This window comes from Lonchura striata, chromosome 4 (genome assembly GCF_046129695.1).
Source record: "Lonchura striata isolate bLonStr1 chromosome 4, bLonStr1.mat, whole genome shotgun sequence".
In the NCBI taxonomy this organism is placed as follows: domain Eukaryota; kingdom Metazoa; phylum Chordata; class Aves; order Passeriformes; family Estrildidae; genus Lonchura; species Lonchura striata.
The window spans coordinates 46,940,612-46,953,159 of record NC_134606.1 but is presented as its reverse complement, the minus strand read 5'-3'; the positions used below and the strand labels follow the sequence as shown (position 1 = coordinate 46,953,159).

The window sequence follows — 12,548 nt, the reverse complement described above, 5'->3', positions numbered from 1 at the left end:
TTTGCCCCACTTTGGTCAAAGCTTTGGGAAGTACGCTTGGCACAGCTCGAGGGCAGCTTGACAGCCAGCAGCTGAGGAGTCGGACATGAGCCCAGCGACTGCAGCTGGGAAGATGGCTCCAGATTCAGCATCTGGGTCATTTCAGCTGCCAAATGTGCTCCATCTGTGGTCAACCTAGCTGCTGACACGGCAGGGGAGAAAACGGGAGCACAGCAAATTTTAAACAGGGACTTGAAAGCAGAATCTTTATTGGACAGAGGAGGGTGCTCTGCAGGAGTGGCTTATGGAGAATAAAGTGCAAGATGTGGCAGTAAAGTTTGATCTGAAGAGGAATTAAATGTGTAGAATTGACCTAGCAACTGCATAAAATAACTTGGAAAGGTATCTTTTTTCTTTCATAGATGAATTGTATTTCTACCCCAGGCCATCTGACCCAAGGGTTTTGAGGTTAGAATGCAAATATCCTTCAAAAACCAATTAACAGGAGTTAATTCCAGCAGTCTAGCATGGGCTCTTCAGAGCCATGAGATCCAGTACTACCAGCCATGCACTTCAGCAGTGAATCAGGTCTCTGAAAAGCAAGGTAGTGGCTTCTGAATGAGATTCCATTGTGGTTTGGGTTTGTTTTCTTAGTGCCATATTTGGTGGCTTGTTCTGTGGATGGGGCTCTTACCTCCAGTTATCTGTGAAACTTTAGAGGTTCATCAACCAATCTCTTCTGGAGACCCACTTATTATAAATTAGTGAATGTTTATCAGGGTGAAGAAGCAAGAAAGAAGATATTTGCTGTATGAAGTGTAATGAGATACAATTGTCTTGTTAAATCTGTATCAGTTACTAGAATGAGAAAGGCATCTGAAAAATAGGTTTTTTGTTTGCCTGCCCAAAAGGTGATTTTGATGTGAAAAGGTCTTGTATGTTCTTGACTTTGAGCCAGGCTTTGGTCAGTAAAGTCTGTAAGTGAATTAGGTGTAAGCTAATGCAATGCAGTGTATTCCTGTGGTGCTGGGAGGTGGGAGGTACTAGCAGACATTCTCTGTTGTTTAATATATGGTTGTTATTGCATTTAGAGAAAGCCCCTTTACAATACCAAGTGACTTTAAAGATGTGGACAAACTACACACAGCAGCTGTAGTTTGTAGAAACCAACTTTTCCTAAGAATTTACTGCTGACAGTTTTGAAGCTAGTTTTTTCAAGAGAGGTACCTGTAGCTGTGGTGCTACGTTCTTTTCTAACTAATACCACAGCAGTGATCCACATCTCAGTATTTTTATTCACTACAGTTTGTGACCATGTGAGCAATTATAAAACTGACCTGAATGATGCCTTTTCCTTGTGCTTTTTGGAAGAGCTGAGACCAGGAGCAAAAGCAGATATTGTGATTCTTTTTGAGAGCTTTTCATGTTATATGTTCCTTCAGTAGCTTTTTCTGTTATTCTCTGCCAGAGGGATGTGCTTCTGCTGAATTCTGTTAGAGACGGGTTAAGTAGAGCCACAATCTAGTAACTGTAAAGATTATTTGTAGAATGATCTGCCTTGAGCTTTATGAACTCAAAAGTTCATATCAAAACTGAAATCACTCTTTACATACCATTTACCATCCAATATACTTGTTCATTTATAAATGCAATGCTATGCAGAGTCTTAATTGAAATGTATGAGATGACAGAACAGTCTGTGATGATGTCAGGTGTTACTGATAATATATTAGATTTAGGTTGGTATGCCCATGGAGTAACTTTGCACTTGTTCAATTCACTCTTCTCTTTGATTTCCCTAGAGGTTTTCTATTTGGTTCCATAAATTGCAAATAACTCACGGCAGTGCATTCTTTGCAGAGAAACCAGCACCGTAAAGCTCTAATGCTGGCTGGAAGTTTTGGTTGCTTCTGGGGCAGGAATAATGCAAAACATTAAACCTAGTTATTAAAGGAACTATTTCTTTTGTCATGTGGTGGCACAAGGCATTGCAGGAGGCGTAAGGCCAAGCTTTGTTTCCAGCCTGGGGTCAGAGGCTGCAAGTTGGCCACGGCACAGAAGGATATTTTAGCACAAGGCTTTTGCTTGGCGGGCACTAAGGAACTTGTCGCTTACTTTGGCTGTCCCGTGCTGCCAGATAACAGGATTTTTTCCTAGCCTGTTGTTTGCTGCTGCTTTGCTTTGTGCATCTCTGTCCTGCCTGGTAACAGCTTCTTCTATTCTGGTCCATTTTTTTCTGCCAGCAACCACTTCTGGGTGGTTTTCTGTAAATGGAGAAACCCTTACAGTATTCGCTAGTTAAAGAATGCAAGTTTTTTGTCATTAGTAACTTAAACCCCCCATTTGGAGTCTTGGCCTCAGCAACAAAAATGTTGTGGATAAACCACTTTCACCAGCAAGAGGCTTTCTGATGAGCTGTGGGAAGAAGTGTATGCTTGGTGGTAGGTCTACAGTAAACAGCTGGAATTTGCATGTGGTGAATTAGCACCAAATAAAACCCCTTTTTTTTTTTTTTCTTAATTACCCTTGCATACTCAAATGGACCTATTAAACATTTGTGCAATAGAAATTGGTAAAACCACACATTTACAGTAAGTGGATCTTGGTTGGGCTCAGGCTGATATTTCTCTGCACTGTTGGTGGCAGGACCTGTGTAAGTAACACATAATCCAAGGAAGGGACCACTGATCCCTGACTCCTTGACATGCAGTGGTGCCCTGACTTGGATTGAAGCACTGCAGTCATTGGAAGGAAGCCCTTGCTTCAATTCAGAATCTTCATCTACTTTACATTAACTTTGTTTGAGACCTGCTGCTTTGACTCCTACACAGCCACAAGCATAAGCGGGTGAAAGATACACTGCATTTGTATTACATAGGCTTTTTAGTTGTTAGTTTTCTCCAAAGAGGTTGTAAAAGGTAGACTGTTTCTGACAACTGCTGTATTTCCCTGAATATGTCAAGATGGCTAATGGGTTCCTTACAGCTGATGTTGCAATTCTTTTTTCATTACAATTTAGGGTGAAATTTCTAAAAGCCTTTTATTTCAGTTGGCAGCCTAGTGATGTTTTCCAGAATGTCTAAACAGATGAGGCATCTAGCTTCCTATGATTTCTTCTCAGCACTGAAATCCCCCTCAGAACTTTAAAAAAGCATTTATTGAAGAGCCTGATTTTGGGCACCCTAGTTTACTTTCAAATCTTGAACCGAATTTCTAAAATAATGGAGAATATTAGAAAAGAGCTGGCATAGACTTTGATGGCAAGTTCTTCCACCTCCTTTCCGTTCTTGAGACAACGTGAAAGAAAACAGCAACTTTCATACTTTTCTTCCTCTGTTTCCTCTTCATCTAATTTCTCAAACACAATTACTAGCAGGAATACAATTCTGCTCTTGCTAATTAGTAACTTCCGACAGCAGCAATGAGACTGTTCTTCTAAAGGTCAGAAAAAAGTACTGCCTCCTGATTTCTTCATCCTCTCCTTTCACTTTGAGTCAGAGGGTTATCCCATCTGCTTATGGATGGATTTCTGAGTGCTTCTGTGACATCAGTGTCAGACAGTAAGCAGTGGACACCCCAGTAATGTTTTAAGTGACTTAAGAGATGTCTGTGAGTCCTTCGAGGAGGAGCATGGGTGAAATAAGAGTGCAGGGTAATAGTTCACTGAGAGGGAGCTGATTTGAATGAGGCTGTGGATTCTGAAACCAGTCAGGGTGCTTTTAGGAACATGGCAGTGTGTCTGAAGTTTGAGATTGGGAATGGGTATTTAAATAGCTTACTTTAGAGTAAGAGACAGAAGATACTTGGAGAATTTAATTAGTTTAATACTGGAGAGATGAGGGTTTTAAAATGGTAATTTTTTCTTTTATTAGGCGAGACTATGGGGGGACAGAGAGAAGATGCTATGAATTTCACAAAAGTGGTTTTCCTGATACCATTTTTTTATTGCTTTAAACAAAAACATTACTTAAAACTGAGGAAGAAGGCTTTCTCTTTCTTAGGGACTTAGCATTTTATTTTTGGCGAAGACTGAAGCTATTGTTGCCTAAGTTGACGCTTAACTGACAAATCTATGAACTGAAGCCAGTATTGTTACTTGGATCTAAATTTGTAAGGACATTTGGTTGTCTTAGATCAAAAGATGAACATATAGTTTACCTCAAAGACAGAGTTATATTCTAAATACTATTTGCATATGTTTACAGCTGAAATCATTGCTTAGCTTATTGACATTTGAAGTAGAGGTGGAAGGGGAGAATAATGGCAAACGATGAATATGTCAAATTATTTTACAATTGGCAGTGTCTTTACCCACAGACTCATTGCTTTTTAGCAAAGGCCAGAGCTTTTCCACAGTGGTAGACATTTCTAACATTACAAGGAGGAAAGTTTCTAGTGAAAACTATGACTTTGCTTTTATTGTGTTTTTAGGGAATGAACTGTTTCAGTGACAGATAAGACTGGGCTTAGCTATTGCTGGTATCAGTTTGACTCAGAATTTCGTGTCATTCATATTATGAGAGTAGTGCTAGTCCACAAGCACATAGCTTAACTTGTAATGGATTTATATTGAATTTGGGAAATAAATCAATCTAAAAGGAGTGCCATATTCTCTACCTTCTGCAGGCAAGGAGGTGGTTTTAGATAATTTGCTGAGTCTTCTGGGAAATGGAGAGAGAATTACAAATAACAAAGTTTGATATTTGGAAATCCAGCATGTATGTGTTACAGGATTTTAGATACCTTTGACTAGAAGTGATTTCAAGATGTGAATTAGCAAGGACATCCGTCAACCCCAACTACTGTATGCTGCAAAGAATGTGGCAGGCTTTTCAACCCTAGTTAGGAGTTGTCTTCTGCTTAATTTAATTAAATATTGGCCACAATATCTAAAATAAACTGTTTGAAATCTGGTAATAAAGGGACAGGTGAGAAAGTCCTGCCTAGTCTTCATAGTTCAGATAAGAGTGGTGTGTAGCTGGAACTGGTGTTTCCACTCTTCCCTTTCATCTTTTCTATGAGCTGCTGCTTCTACTTAGTTACACCCTCAGCCTAAGCATGGGTCTCTCCACACTTCCCTGGGGTCATGGCAGTGCAAATGCTACAAAAGCAGTAGTGCCCAATAGAAAATAGTTCAGGTGAAACTCTTAAATCCACACCCATCAGCTTTCTCTGTGCTTTATTCTCTGCTCTGTCTGGGTTTCCTTGCCATTGCCTCTGAAAGTGAGCTAACTCCTGCCCAAAAATGGCAAAGGATTAAGCTAGTGAGACAATGGCTGGAGTAATGTGATCTGAAGAATTTGAATTTTGGTTGATAAATACAGTATATTCCATGTTTATATAATTGTGTGGTGGCTGCTAAGATAACTATACCTGTAGTGTAGCTGTATGCATCTCATTTAAAAATCTCTTAATTCTTCTGTCTGTGGTTTACATGAGTTACATACAATTGTATCTGATCCTCACGACATACCTGGGAGCTAAGGAAGTACCATCCTTCAGATGTGCTTGGGGAACACATATGCAGGGAAATTCTTCCTTCACTTGTCTAGAAAATAGTCTTTCTCCCCTTTCTTCCTTTGAATTGTATTTATTTCCAAATGAGACAGAATGAAAATACAGTATAAGTGTTAGACCTGTGCTAGATTTAAGTCCATTTTTTTAGGTTCAAAGGAAATCCAGCATTAGGTCATTGGAAAGGGGGGACTGCTTCTGCTTGGGCAAGAGCAGGGTTCCATCAGCAGGGAGCTCTTCTGCCAATGAGGGCAGGCCCAGAACAGAGGAGTCAAACACAGGAGAGAAGGGGGAGGAGGGAAGAGGCCTAGAGTAGAAGTGAAATCAAATGGACTAGAGGGAAGGGAATAAACTACTTGAGAAATGAGTAATTGAGAAATGGCTTGCAATTCCTTTTCAGTATGCAATTTCAGTAAATTCACACTTACTAAACAATTAAATATCAGTACCAGTATAGGCAGAATTAGACTGCTCAGTGATTAACTTAAGTGCTGTGAGTGGTTTAATTTCTGGGTCATGCAGTTATACCAGTCCCACTCAAAAGGAAACTCTGACCATATGTGAGATCTGCCTTATAAAATTTGAATTTTCAAACAGTGGCTAAAACCATCCATGGTTAAATTTGTTGAGAGTTATTAGATTAGGATGTTTTGATTGTGAATTCTTTCAGGTTATAAAAAGTTGAGTACAGTTTGAAGTTATCAGGTCTTTACAGGAAAAAAGCAGTGGCTGTTCTGTCACATGATTTGTTTGCAAATATGATTACTGCCTATTAATTTAGCGTTAATAGAGTGTAGAATTAAAGAATTTGTTGGCAAAATTAAACATTTCACAGAGAAGAGTAAAAAGGAAACATTTCAGGGTAGCAAAAGCAACAAGTAGAATGTAAGAATCTTGTCTGTCTTGGGCTTTTTTCAGTCAAGGGATGTAGTCACTGCCATGTTGTGCTGTGTGCTGTCTCCTCTTTTGTTACCCAGCACTTTGCTTTCACAGGCAGATGCCAAGAAGAACTAATCCTTCTATAGCATTCTGCTTTGTCAAGATCTGAGTCCTTGTTTCTGTGGCTTTTTCTCTGTCTTAAAATACACAGATGTCCTAACTCAGCCAAACAGATATCCTGTAGGACTTTTTTAGCTACTCTTCTTAGCTGTAGGAAATTTGTACAAATTCAAAGAATAGCCTGTCCAAATAACACTTCTGACCATCATTAGGTTTTGGAGTATGTTATTTTTCTTATTCTGTGAAGATTTTATTATGTCAGTTACCTTTTCTCAGCACAGTGAACAGTACAGTCCACTTCTTGGGTGAGTTGCTCTTTTATTATGAAGCAGAAATTCTTCTTCTAGCTCTTCTGGTTTATGCTGATTTTCCATAGCTGACAGGTTAATGAACCTGTTGCTTATTTGTATTTGTTGGGTTTCTGGAAGGTGAGATGGGTGAGTTTATCAAAATGTGATTTGTAGAACAGCATTCACAAGAAGAAAACCTTGGTTTTCTAAGGTCCCCAGACCAGGTATGCAGAAACTGTTATCTCAGCCAAGCAGACATCTGTGATTCAGTGGAGGCATGCTTGTTGCAGGAGAAGCCTTCATTTAAAATCCATGGCCTGAAGGCATGACTGTTTATCTGGGAGGATGGGGAGCAGTATTTCAGTCCTTGTTTTGACCTGGCCAAAACCTGGTGATCGAGAGGTTCATTTTCCCTATTTCTGGCCCATATGTTTCTTTTCCTGGGCAGATGCCCATTTGCTTCCTTGGTTTTCTAAACCTGAGCATCATATCTATGAGGAGACTCAAAGGGTAAATTCATACATTAATCCAAAGTTTCTCTTCCTGGTGTGTTGTGGAGAAATGAATGTGTTTGGCCATACTTTCTAGGTTTTTGGTTTCATCTTGGAATGTGTTTATAGCCAACCATTTTCCTATTGCAGCTTCTCCTTTTGGCTGATTTCCTTTTTAGCCCAGTAGTTTTTCACTGACCTGACTTAGGAGAAAGGTATTCATAGCTGACAGACTTCTGGTTATTTATGGACTTACTTATTTCCCCTCTAATGTTATACTTTGTGTTAGGTCCTTATTCTGAAAAAGAGGCTTCCTTGCATGTTAGTCCCCTTGCAAATGAAGGGAAAAAACTGCAGCTGCCTTACGGGAGAGGTTACAGAGCATTTCTCAAGTCTCAGTAGCGTCTTTCATTTCCTGCCAGTCTTGCTTTAGCCCGATTAGCTGCCACATAGATCAGAGCAGGAGGCCACCAGGAAACAGAATGGTTGCTTCAAAGCCTTGTGCACTGCATTGGTTTCAAAGGAGTGTGCAGACAACTGATGCTGTGGATTCTGCTGTCCTAGAGCCTGAAGCAAGGATTGGGTCCTTAAGATCCTACATTTTCTGCAAGTTGACTGAGCCATCAAACTAAGTGACTGCCTTTTCTGTTGTCTAATCCAAAGTGGAAACTCCAACAGAAGATAATTCAGTAGAGCTGGTGAGTCCCTATAAGCACAACTAGTGAATCTGTCATCACTTGCTGCATAAGAAGCCAAAGTTAGCTGAAGCATTGTTCTTTTATGTAATACAGGGAAAATGGCTCTGGTCCAGGCAATCCAGAAGCATGAGGAGCCAGACCATCCTGTGATGTTGGCCTGATTAGCTGTAAATAATCCTGGCTCAACTCCTCTGTTCTCTATCTGCTGGTTTTGGTGAGGGGGAAGACTGAGTGTTTCCTAGGTACTGGGATAGCTCTGTGTATATGAACTAGACTATCCGTGCTGTGATCCTTGCAGGAACTACTTTTAGTACACGCTCAGAACCAAGTGTGGGGGCAGAGAGTGGCCCCACACTTGTACAGAAGTGTCTGGGTAATTAACTCAGCCATTAGGTAGGAGCATTTAAATCCTTGAAGATGTTTTCTGTGGGAAATACATCATAATCATCTCCTCGGGCACCAAAAAGAGACAAGGTTAGATTCTGATGTCTGCCTAAATTGCACATCAGAAATTTAGGTGCTGGTTTTGAGTCTCACCTGGAATAATTTGTTCCATATCACAATGATTTAAACCTAGTCTTACTGCCAGGGTAGCACTATCATCACTTGGTCATCTTTACTAGCACATCTGTGTCCACTGACAATCTGGCACAGTACAGCAAGGGCTCTTTCGGTCCCACAGGAACAAATGCCAATTAGCAGGGGAGAGCAGGAGTGGACACAGACCCAAGTCACAGGGGGTATTCCAGGATAGCAGCGTTACAGGTGTTCTCATAGTGGCATCCCAAGCCTCGCATATTAATTAACCTTTCCCATAGCTGCTGTATGTGAAAGGTCTTTGATCTATGAATGAGCCCAACACTTGATGCTTGTTCACTGTGTGTTAACAGCAGAGATATTATTTTTAGCTCCCAAATTCTTTTTCTTCACTATTAGAGCTGAAAGACCTTTCATCCTTAAGGGAGGCAACTGTTCACAACAGTGTATTGGGGACAATGTGCTACATGAAGCTGACACTTCCTTTAGGAACAATTTTTTTTCAGAATGGATAAATGGCTCTTTAAATAGCTATTACAAAATCTAAACGAAGTAGTCATGTTTTATAAAGTTCTAAAGAGAACTGTTGTCTTTGGAACATGTAATTTGCAGATCTCACTGCAGTAATCCTTGATTTAGAACAATTACAGCACTAAGTACTTGCTGTTTTTCCCATTTAAAAAACAAAACCAAACCAAAAGCCAGACAGGTTTCCAGCAAAGGCTGGGATAATTGAATGGAAACATAGCCAAGTCTTGCAAAACTCCAGTATACAGTCGCTATTCTCTCAAGAGATATTTTCTCCTGCCATATGAAAGCCTGGTCACTTCTTTTTTTTTTTTTTTTTTTTTTTAACATAATCACCAGTTGCTAGAAATAAATATTGCAAGAACTAATATGCTGGTTACAGCCTTAAATCTGGGCTTGTGTGCAGTGCACACTGGTTTAAGAGGAAGTTGTTTTATAACATTTCTAATTATGAAATTTCTTATGCAACCAAGTTAAAGGGTCATTTATAAACAATCCAGTTCCAAAGCTTCCTTAGGCAGTAACTGACCTATGTCAATTTTTGTAGCTTAAGCTTGACTCAGTCCAGTCTCACACCTCATTCACAAATTGATGGAGTAGTTCCATCTATGGCTCCAGTGTCTGGGTTTTTTTACATCCCTTAGTAGAAGTGAGGCAGCTGTGCTGCTTGCTATGGCAGGAACATCTCCCAGGCACCACTGGCAGTAGGCAGGCCATGCTGACTCTGGATCTCAGACCATGAAACCAGGCCTTGCACAGCTGATTCTGCAGCCAGCTGCAGTTCCTGATTGAGGAATAATTTATACAGCTACAAGAAATTTAACTGTAGGCCTCTACTTTTTGTATAGGCATGGAGCACATCCAGAAAGAAGCAAAATTATATTCATAATCATCAGCCTAAAACCACTGCGCTCTTCCCTAATATTCTGCTAGGAAAATGATGATGGAGGGATCCTTAATACTTCCACTTAGGCCAAAGCTAACTGAGCAGCACAAGGGACCACTGAGCCTCGCCATTCGTCATTCCTGGTATGGAACTGAGACTTCTGCTCACTTTTGAAAGGAACAGTAATTTTCCAAAATCATTTCAGGTAAGCAAACAGCCGAACAGATACATTGTATTTCCTACAACAAGAGACTGAGCCAAGTCTTCAGCCTTACAAGTGACTGCCTTCCTGAGCTTGCTTCTACCTTTGAGGGATTCTAGCAAAAACTGTTTTTTGTTTCATTTTTAAGCCAATTTTAAGTACAGTTAACTTTCATTTTATTACAAAGCTTTTATTATAAAACAAATGCTCAGCACATTAACTCAAACTGGAATGACAAAAAAAAATTGGTTGACAGTATTTTTGGCAAAGGCTGTGCCTTACTATTTTAAAAAATGGGTACATCAATGCTCATTTCAACAACTGGCATAAAATCCCACTAACAGGCTAACAAAAACAGATACAAATACAGAACAATTGAAGTAATAATTCAAGTGCTGGGCTTTTTACAAGGAGAAGGGGAATGGGTGAGAAAGAGAACTCACTGCAGTCAGATTTGCTGGATGCATTGCTTATGTTTACAGAGTAGATGATGCAAGACTAACATGTCTACTGACCAGCTGACTGTTGTTACATTTATTTAGTTCTATAGGACACTGTATTATATAGACTGAGGCCACTATTTGTTACAAATAGTTTAACAAAACAGCCACCTTTTTTCCATACAGGTTTTTCCTCTGGCAGAAAAAAAAAAGAAAAACTCCTTTTATTTAAAAAGTATTTCAGATTTCTGACACTTGTTTAAGCTCATACCTAGTAAAATATACACCAAAGAAATTACAAACTAAAAGTTAAAATATAAAAGCATTCAAGTTTCTTAAAAAAAGCTAAAACCAAAATTGATCCTGTCGCACCATTAAATAAAAAGAAGTTTGAGCGCGTCATCCTGATCCAGGTAAATTCCATCCCTCGATGTGCTGTATGGGGCAGCTGTGGTCTATGTAATTCTGCTGGCTGAAGCAGGCACAGACAGCCATGCTACTGTGTTTGCTGACTCAATATGGACACAGATGAGACGGGGCTTAACAGTGCAAGGCAGAGGTGAAGACACAAGCTGCTCTGCTGACCCAGGAGCTCATTTGCTCTATTTATATCGGGGCTGGACCTCGTGATAGTGAAGGATTTTGGCAGTGATTGTCTTTATGATTCAGTGTCTCTAGCAGTGACATCAGGGTGAATGACATCCTAGACAGACTCCTTGGGGTGGTCTGTGCGGATGAAGGACACACCTAGGGTTTAACAAGCTTCCATCTCCAGAAGAGGTCCTGGTGTCGCCGCCTTTGCTTTGCAAGTTGAGAAAGCATTTCTTTTCCCACCTACAGGGAAGGGGGGGGGAAGAGAGAGAAAGAGAGAGACTGTGATAAAGACTATCTGAAGCCTTTAAAAAAAATAATTCTTCAAACAAGCTGGTGATGGGTCACTGTAACTCTTACAGTTCTATTAGTGGAATGTGCATTACAAAGTCAAATGTAGAATTTATTACTACTTGCTTTTGGTTGAAGTTGCAACTATATTTATGGAAAGTACTTTGCATTGTAAAGAGATACCAACTAGAAAGGTGGGGTTTTAAACATCCAGCATATTACAGATTTTCTTCCCTTTAAGTAGTGGATTTCATTTATCTACAACATTTGACCCAGATACCATTACAAAATTAGACATCCTTGGGCTTTAGTACTGCAGTGCAGTGGTTGAGGTCAATTAAACCTCTATTTCAGAGCCTCAAGTGCTACTCCCTGCAGAAATGAAAAAAAGCTGTCTTCTGCAAGCAGTTTGGTAGAGGAATGTGGTGGATGAGGCTTGTGTGAACACTGATTCTACCATCCATCCTCATGACTGGGGAGGATTTGTTCTGCTCTTCAGTGGGGTAGGGCACATCTGCAAGCTGTGTAAGAACCATGGGCTTCCTCCATAGCAGTAAAGTTCACTAGATCTTGGAAGGATTCTTAGAGCATGTGAAATGGCCCACATACAGGCCTAATAGGAATTGGTCATCCAGAGGAGAACAGTCTAGGTCTCAGGGTTACATTAGCTGATTTATGAAATTGCCAACTCAACCATCACCCTTGCCATTCTGATCCAGACAAGTGGGTTATAACAGGGTCTCCACCCAAAATCTAACGAGTCAGATGTTTTTCCACACATGGACACATGCTCCCCAGTAACTGTTTAGGGATTATTGGTATTTCAGAAAAATCAGCATTAACCTCTAGGTTTCTGTGTACTACTCAACTGCCAAATAAGTAGAAGGTTCAATGAGCAAAGCTTTAGAGTGATCAAAATTCACACAAGAATGCAGTTCAGTGGAGAAGGTAAATGATTTTTCACCAGAAGAGACACAAAATGCTTAGTCACATAAAGATACACTGCCAGCACCTTGAGTCACGCAAGGCAAGACAGAACAAGTTTATGAAGAAATGGTTTGAACCACAAGTCAAACTTCTTTTAGACTAATCATGATAGATA

At 40.1% G+C, this 12,548-nt stretch overlaps 1 protein-coding gene across 4 annotated transcripts in view; it reads right to left on the bottom strand.

Annotated features, from left to right (window-relative positions):
• Positions 1 to 10,283: 10,283 nt before the first annotated feature.
• LEF1 (lymphoid enhancer binding factor 1) overlaps positions 10,284 to 12,548 on the bottom strand; it is a 70,349-nt gene continuing 68,084 nt past the window's right edge. For all 4 annotated transcript variants that reach the window (XM_021525489.3, XM_021525491.3, XM_021525493.3 and 1 more), the window contains one exon: positions 10,284 to 11,398. In XM_021525489.3, coding sequence (XP_021381164.1) covers positions 11,319 to 11,398 — 80 coding nt within the window. In that variant the 3' untranslated portion in view covers positions 10,284 to 11,318. The remainder of the gene's footprint in view (positions 11,399 to 12,548) is intronic.